At 44.3% G+C, this 8,884-nt stretch overlaps 1 protein-coding gene across 1 annotated transcript in view; it reads left to right on the top strand.

The window, feature by feature from the left end:
• HDGFL3 (HDGF like 3) overlaps positions 1–8,424 on the top strand; it is a 41,047-nt gene extending 32,623 nt beyond the window's left edge. The window contains exons 3-6 of the mRNA XM_026677056.2: positions 1,176–1,314; positions 2,239–2,397; positions 5,097–5,243; positions 6,674–8,424. Of these exons, the coding sequence (XP_026532841.1) occupies positions 1,176–1,314; positions 2,239–2,397; positions 5,097–5,243; positions 6,674–6,679 (451 nt within the window). The 3' untranslated portion in view covers positions 6,680–8,424. The remainder of the gene's footprint in view (positions 1–1,175; positions 1,315–2,238; positions 2,398–5,096; positions 5,244–6,673) is intronic.
• Positions 8,425–8,884: the final 460 nt, after the last annotated feature.

An 8,884-nucleotide genomic window follows, 5' to 3' on the forward strand; every position in this document is an offset into this window, starting at 1 on the left:
AAGGGGCCGAGGTGGCCGGGCATGGCTGACTGGGTGGGTGTGGCCAACTGGGTGGGCATGGCCAGCATGATGCCACTCACTGGCTGTGGCCAACTGGGGGGTGTAGCCAGCTTGATGCCACTCCCCAAACTACTGGCATGTTTCCTCTTTGCACTGGATAGACCAGGCTGAAGCGACGCGAACTGGCCCCTTATATTTTCCAGGATGGTCCCATGGGCTGGATCTGACCTCATCAGATGGGCCTTGAGTTTGACACCCCTGTCCTACATCAGCAACATTTACAGTAGCAAGGGCTAAATGAGTCATTCGCCTGTGTTAATGGGGTGACATGAGTAAATTGGTGTCAGGGCCAAATTAAATTGTTTAATACCAGAAGTTAGCAATTGTGTAAATGATTTTTTTAAAAACGTGTAAGCAGGGGGCCCCAGGGCTTTGAAATGCTGCTCTAGAGAACTGGGCTCTCTTTGTGGGCTTGACATAGTTTGGAGAACAACGATAGTTAAGTAGATAAGCTTTACCCTCAATGAAGATTGCAGCCACTTATAAACTGGGATCACAGAATGTTGGCTAATCTCCAAGTTATGGCTGGTGCCTGAATCTCAAGCTTGCAATTGTGGAAGAAAACAGTGGCAAACCCCTTTAATATAATTACCCCCAAAATCTACGAGAATGTGTTCCTGTAACCACCAAGAATCAAGCTCAGATTGTCTTTTCCATCCCACTGATGTTCTAAATATGAACAGGTATCCTTTGGTGGTCTTCAGTGGAGTATCCTTGTACAAGCTGATATTATAAATCGCCCAGAATTCCCCAGTCAACATGGCCATGTTGGATGGGTGTGTGTGTGTCACATAATATGTCTGGAATGTGCAAAGTGGGAAAATGCTGCATAACTGCAATTTCTGAATGGAAAAACAATCAGTGGCAGATGTTATAATTTTCCTCCAAAGGCCACCAAGTGGCTCATCTTTCAAAGCTCTAACCACGGATTAAGTGATGAGGTGGCGTTCACATGCCACAGTTTGATGTGGTATCTGAACCGAGCCACCGCTGGCCTATCCAACGAAAGGGGATTTAGGTGCCATTTTTCGCAAGTTAATGAATAATACGTCTGTAAAGAATACAGATTATAATTCAATCTGTCATTTGACCCCCTTTCCTTTCTTCAACCGCAGGGCATTTCTGGGGCCCAAAGACCTCTTCCCTTACAAAGAATATAAAGACAAGTTTGGAAAATCAAACAAACGAAAAGGGTTTAATGAAGGCCTGTGGGAAATCGAAAACAACCCAGGTGTCAAGTTTAGTGGATACCAGGTAAAAATGGACTTCCTTTTTCTATCTTTTACCACCCAACCCATCACCCCTTCCTTTTGCCCAATATGTGATAGCGAGGACTGAAGGCAAAACTTGTGTAGCCAGAACTGTTGGTTTTGGAGCCTTTCTCTTGTGGGATTTTGCCTAAGCAAAGTCACAAAGATTTTATACAACTGGAGAAAGGATGATGCTGGTCTACCGGGCATGATCCTGTCTACCATCCAGTGAGTAAGGATCCTTGCTGAGTTGTGATCAAAAGGAAAGCATGGCGCATTCTTCATGTTATAGCATGGGTATACATACAGGTAGTCTTCAACTTAACAACCATTTACTTAATGACCATTTGAAATTATTACGGTGATGAAAAAAGCAATGTATGGCCATTTTTCACACTTAAGACTATTGCAATCTTCCCATGGTCACGTGATCAAAATGACTTTAGGACATGTGATCAACTGAAAGGGTTCCAAGTAACATACCTGTAGCAAACAAAACTCCGAGGCAGGTAAAGTCCTCAAAAGAATACGTTTATTGGATATGTCATATTGGCACAGGCTGGTGAAAACTGTCTCTGAGTATTCCCGTGGTTTTCACCTAATTAAAAGTAAAAGTTTTTCACTTTCTCAAAACAATCAGTCACTTGGTCCAATCAGGATATTGTCCAGTTGCTAGGTGACTTCATTCCCCTCCTTCCGAGCACCTGCAGAAATGTCCTTGGTTCCCAAGGGGAAGTATTTTGTTTTGACTACAAACCTCAACTATCTTTATTTCTCCCTCCCTATCCCTCTGCTCCAGTGTGTGTGTGTCAGCACTAAAGTCTCAAAATGGCCTCAGTCAGGCCAGCTTCAGGGCTGACATCAACTATTGCATGGACTGTTACCAAACTAAACTAGTTGAGGTCTAATTATTGGCTTTATTCCCAAGGCTATTCAGCAACAGAGCTCCTCAGAAACCGAAGGTGAAGGAGGGAACACGGCAGATGCTAGCAGCGAGGAAGAAGGGGATCGGGTAGAAGAAGATGGAAAGGGCAAAAGGAAGAATGAAAAAGCGGGCTCAAAACGGAAAAAATCTTACACTTCAAAGGTAATTCATGAAGCTCTCACTGACGATCTGGAGCTGTTTTGATTTATAGCAGGAGTCTCCAATCCTGGCCACTTTATGACTTAACGGACTTCAACTTCGAGAATTCCTCAGCCAGCCATGCTGGGAGTTGAAGTCCACAAGTCTTAAAGTTGCCATGGTTGGAGACCCCTGATCTGGAGAATGTTTCCTAGCTGCCTTTAAGTCAAGGATGAGTTTTTTTAAAATCTGCTTTTCAGAATTGTTCTTCAACATACTGAAGTGGGTAATGTTTGTCTGTGACGACAGAAAAATATAAAACACGATCAAAGTTAAGGTTGGCCACTTCACAATCCTAATTCATCCAAATCCTCACCTCCCTCCCTCTGTAACACACACAATTATTCAGAGTTTCTTATTTTAGGAAAGAGTAAGGGCAATGATATGTAAATATGCCATGGTGTTTGAAAAGGAACACCCAGATCTGTAAATCTAAGTGGAGGGAAGACATTTGCATGGTGGTGCAGTGGTTAGAATCAGTACTACAAGCTACTTCTGCTGACTGCCAGCTGCCTTCAATTTGGCAGTTCAAATCTCACTAGGCTCAAGATTGACTCAGCCTCTCCATCCTTCCAAGGTCGGTAAAATGAGGACCCAGATTGTTGGGGGCAAGAGGCTGACTCTGTAAACTGCTTAGAGAGGGCTGTAAAGTACTGTGAAGTGGTATATATAAGTCTAAGTGCTAATAGGAAGGAAGGAGATAGGGACAGGAAGAGAAGGAGGGAAGGAAGGAAGGAAGGAAGATCAGAAGGAAGGAAGGGAAACAAGAAGAAGGAAGCCGTGGTGGCGCGGTGGTTAGAATGCAGGATCACAGGCTAATTTTGTCCACTGATAGTAGTTTGATCCTGACTGGCTCAAGGTTGACTCAGCCTTCCATCCTTCCAAGGTGGGTCAAATGAGGACCCAGATTGTTGGGGGCAAGATGCTGACTCTATAAACCAGGGGTCCCCAACCACCGGGCCGCGGACCGGTACCGGTCCATGGATCACTTTGCACCGGGCCGCAAAGAAAATACAAATAAAATAAAAATGGCGGCTTTCTTCGCCTTCGGTGAATGCTGCTGGGATCAGGGATCAAGGACACAAATGAAAGAAGGGGAGGGAGGAAGCAACCAAAGCCTGTCCTACTCTCCGGCTCAGTGGCTTCGGTTTCCTCCCGCCTCGTTCCTCTCTCAGTCGCTCTCTCGCTCCTCCACCAGCCCAAGAAGAAACTGCTTCAAAGAAGCCAGGGGGTGGCTTTTCCTGTCACGCAGCCCCGAGCGCCGTTCACCCCACCCCGCCGCCAATCAATCCAGGTTCAATCCAGTGCTCCGTTCTGCCTGCCTGCCTGCCTTCATTTGTTTCGAGCAGCTTCGGCTGAGAATAATAACTATTCACCTCTTTTACTCAGCCGAAGCTGCTCCGAAACAACCAGAAACGCAGGCAGGCAGGCAGGCAGGCAGGCAGGCAGCAGAACGAAGCACTGGATTGAACCGTGGGCGGCGGGGTGGGGATGAACGGGCGCTCGGAGGAGCTGCGTCCGAAACCACCAGAAACGAAGACAGGCAGGCAGAACAGAGCACTGGATTGAACCACGGGCGGCGGGGTGGGGGTCAACGGGCGCTCGGGGGAGCTGCGCTCCGAAACCACCAGAAACGAAGGCAGGCAGGCAGAACGGAGCACTGGATTGAACCGTGGGCGGCGGGGTGGGGGTGAACGGGCGCTTCGGGGGAGCTGCGCTCCGAAACCACCAGAAACGAAGGCAGGCAGGCAGAATGGAGCACTGGATTGAACCGCGGCGGCGGGGTGGGGTGAACGGGCGCTTCAGAAGAGCTGCGCCGACAGGAAAAGCCACCCTGCCGGCTTCTTTGAAGCAGTTTCTTCCTGGGCTGGTGGAGGAGCGAGAGAGCGACTGAGAGAGGAACGAGGCAGACACCTGAGGGATGAGGCTGAGGGAGGGAGGGAGACACCTGAGGGATGGGGCTGAGGGAGGCAGGGCCGAGAGGCAGGGCTTCTCAGCCGTCCTGCAGGGACTTGTCCTGAGCCGCGGAGACAGCCGTGGGCCGCCGCCGCCCAGCGCTCAGTTTTGAAGGCGCTCCTCAGCCAGGCGCAGTTCCTGAATCTGCAGCTGAAACCATCCGTTTTAAATGTCCCAATAGAAGAGAATATCTGTCGCTCAGGGTTGCAATGAGGAGGCATTGGCGCTCCCTGAACTTGGTGGTTTGCTGGCAGACGTTTTATTACCCGACTAGGCAACAACATCAGATGTTACCTAGTCAGGTAATGAAACGCCTGCAAGCAAAACCACCAAACTCGACTCCTCCCCCTCCCCCGGTCCTTGAAAAAGTGTTTCTGCGTGAAACTGGTCCCTGGCACAAAAAAGGTTGGGGACCACTGCTATAAACCACTTAGAGCAGGCTGTAAAGCACTGTGAAGTGGTATATAAGTGTAAGTGCTATTGCTATTTGGGAAGGGAAAGGATGGAACAATTAAGAATAAAACTCCTTTCTACCCCAGGAAACAAGCTGATGCATTTGTAATTAAACCCAAGAATAGTCATCTTGATACTCTTAACCAGAACTTAACAATTTACTAATACTAAGCTATATAGCTTGGGAAAATAGCTTTGGTTTCACTTTTTGTTTTGTTTTGGTTTTTTTTGTTTTTCTTGATGGATGCCCCTAGAAATCTTCCAAGCAATCAAGGAAATCTCCCGAAGACGAAGATGATAAGGATTGCAAAGAGGAAGAAAATAAGAGTAGCTCTGATGCCGGTGAAGCAGGCAACGACACACGAAACACTTCTTCAGACTTGCAGAAAACTAGTGAAGGGGTAAGGCCTTAGGATTCCTTCCGAAGCTGTGTGATTTTAAATAGATACATGGAGGGGGTGGGATCCATCTGTAATCCCCAAATTCTGCAGCCAGCCGGACTGTTGGACATATCACTTGGTCCATCTAAAAGGGCAACCTCAACGCATCCTAGAAACCCTGAGCTAGGGAAGATAGAAAGGCAGGCAGAGTTCTGGCCTCAGTGCCAGAACAGAGTAGCATCTAGTTTGACAGTGATATGTTCAAAAGCAAGATTTTCCCCGTAGTTTTCTTTAACTAGATTTGTTAAAACAGACTACGTTTCAGAAACTTCACTTTATTGAATAGTTTTTAACTTCCAGAAGCCATCCCCCAGGCTGAAGAACATTTTCAGCCTCTCAACCATGATCTCTGGGTGAACTGGTCAAGGGGTCCTTTGTTTTAACCCATTAAGAGGAATGTCCAGGAGTCCAGAATAATTTCTGAACATGCCATTGCACACAGTTGCATTGGCTGTTCTTGAAGCTCTGTACATGGGCATTTGAGAGTCCTCTCTCAGTAGCTTCTCCCTACTTCTTAAAAATTGAGTTCCAGATATTTCCCTGGTGCACTTGGTGTTTTTCTTAGTTGCTCACTTTAATTAATCTACTTAAACCTGGCTAGCTGTTTTATGTTTTGTTTTTTGTGTTACAAAGCATGGCTTGTATTAACCATGGCCTTTTATATTTGAATGGGCTTAGACTGGATTGCTTTGTATTCTCCCCATCTCTGCTGGGTGCCATTAGAAGGAATGGGGAAAAATGAGCCTGGAATTGAGTCAGGCAAGCCATAAGTGCTTTGCTGTCCGCAATATGGATTCTGGCTTGTTCCTGAATGTCTAAAGAGATTCTCAAGTCACCCAGATCATGGTTCTCCCAAATGAGCTTTTTCAAGAGGCAACTGGACTTCCTTTGTTTTTCCTCGAAGACATTTCGCTTCTCCTCCAAGAAGTTTCTTCGCTTCTAATGTCAAAATTGAACGGCCCTTTCTCAACAGAGGGGGAGAGATACCACACCGCCTGTCTCCCATTTACTACGCAATCCTTTCAACAGCTCCAAGAAAGTTCCACATCCATTTGCGCTTTTCAGATGACCCTGTGGGCACAGATAAACCTCCAAGTGGCCTCAACGACTCTCAGAAAGAGTGCTAACGACCAGATGACTGCAAGGGATACACATCCTTCCATTGCCCTTCATTCAGTCAGAACAGAAGAAAGCTTCTTGGATAAGAAGCGAAACCTCTTCAAGGAAGAACAAAGAAAGTCCAGTTGCCGCTTGGAAAAAACACCTTTAGGATGGCTTGTTCCTAACTCGTTTAACAAGTTCAGTTTTCTTTTGTATGAATGCCTCTAATGTTGACGGAATCATTTCAATCTGAAAAAGTGATCCCTCTTTGTTTTTTTATCTTTCCCTAGACTTAACCAACATATTGACTGCTGCATATTAAGGGAAGACACAAGAAAGTGACATGTTTGGTTGTTTAATATTCTTGGATTTGATTAAAGTCAGCACATCTGTCCATCAGCAGCATATATGTTTGTATGCACATTTAGCCACATTCCTACCCATTCTGTTCTCAGCAGCAACTTTCAACATCATACCACGCCCCATTGACACCCCACCAGGTCCTTTTTTAAATGTCCTTTTATTTAATTGCCCAAAAAGTCTCTTTTTCAAGCAAGACCCACACCGACAACGGCCATTTTTAGATAACTACTACTACTTTTTTTTTTACAGAAAAAGAAGGGCAACATCTCTTAAATTTTAAACCGAATCTTTAAAAACTGCCTTTTAGAGAGTACAAATTAAACACTTAGAAATACATGCCCTCTCCTAACAAGTCACAAGGATCTCTATTCTGCTTAACAAATCATTAAGTTTTAAATTAACCCTTTATCCATTTGTTCTGCGGGGTGTTTTTTTTTAAAGGGGGTTTAAAAACAAACATGGCCAACTAGCAACTTAGGAATGCTGGTTGTCTTGAGTAATTTTCTCTTCGCTGACATCCGGCTGTGTTTTTAGCAGATTTGCTCGCATTTTCATTTTTTAAGGAAAAGGGGAGGGGGGAAAAACGTATTTTCAGCTTGTAAGAAAAAGATCAGCCATCTCTCCTTGGATTTTGTATGCATTATGTAAATGTACATATTTTGTATGTAAAGCAACATGGAATTCCAAATTTTGAAACCCCGGATCAAGATTCCATCACATTTATAGCTCATTGAATTCACCATGGCAAAAATATTCCTGCAGTCCATTTTTTAACTTCTGTCTGGACATTCAATTGTTTCCTACCCACCAGGAGTACAGAAGTTGGCCATCTCTGTTTTTAAAACCTCACAAGAAAATGTACTTGATTTATTACCATTATAACAAAAAGTCAATAATTGTAAGAAAGTACCTTTCCTTATTAGAACACTCTAGCTTAGCTATACTCTTAATCCTTTTCAAGATCATGACGTAATGTAAGTTTCTCTAACTTAGTTCCTATATGTGGAGTTAGTAAAAAGTCTTTTGTGTTTCTCTAGATGAATAACAAGGAACTTTTTGGGGGGGCCCAATACAAATTGGAGCTTACTGTGTTTTGGGGACGCCTTCCACTTTTAAGCTTAATTGTGATTACTGAAAGGCCAACGGGAAACAAAGCCAAAACATCCAATTAAAATATAAGAATAACAGTTATACTGAAAAGCTTAAAAAACAACAAAAAGAGGGGGAAATAAACCCTGTCATTTTTCTGTTTTTTTTGTTTTGTTTTCTACTCTCAAAACTAGATCTAGACTAGGTAGGTAAGCATTCCAGAATCCATTATTCTGTGTACATTATTGTTGCTATTGTGAGAATAGAGAATTTTATTTATTTTTTAAGGCCAGCTTTTATTGTGAAGACATATGGGTTTAGTCCGGTTTTATCGACCCTTGTTATGCTCGTCCTTGGACCATCTCTCTGCGTACTCAAGGTTTGTAGTTGAAAAGTTTACTGTACAAAAAAAAAGAAAAAAAATCAAAAAACAAAAAAACTATTGTTTTTACAGAATAAATTTATTGGAATGTGTATTGGGAGTAAGGTTTGAGGTTGTAAGCAGCTGAGTTAGCGTCATATTTGGCTTCATAACGTGTAATGTGAGGTATTCATGTAACTCGAGTATTAAAGCAACGCATTCTGTTAACGCTTGAGTTGGTTATAATAGAACACCAATGCAGGGGAAAGCTTTTTTGTGTGTGTCCCATGGCTTTGATTTGTGCCGGTTGTGCTGAATCTGATATTGGAAGGACTAGACCAATCCATGGCTCTCTGCAAAGGGCCCACAAACCATGGTGGCGCAGTGGTTAGAATGTGGTACTTCAGGCTCACGTTGCCCGAAGTTCAATTCCCTCAATCCTGACAGGGCTAAAGGTTGACTTGGCCTTCCATCCCTTCTGAGGTTGATAAAACGAGGACACAGATTGTTGGGGGCAAGATGCTGACTCTGTAAACAACTTAGAGAGGACTATAAAGCACCGTGAAGCAGTATATAAGTCTAAATGCTATTGCTATGCTAAATTTTCACATCACATGAGCATCGATAGGGCTCTTTGACCACTGCCTACTAGGTGGTGCCTAGCCAATTTGGGCTAAGCAAGGTCAGG

The sequence above is a fragment of the Notechis scutatus genome, chromosome 11 (assembly GCF_049901735.1).
Source record: "Notechis scutatus isolate UNSWTSFEM ecotype Mainland chromosome 11, rNotScu1.2, whole genome shotgun sequence".
In the NCBI taxonomy this organism is placed as follows: Eukaryota; Metazoa; Chordata; class Lepidosauria; order Squamata; family Elapidae; genus Notechis; species Notechis scutatus.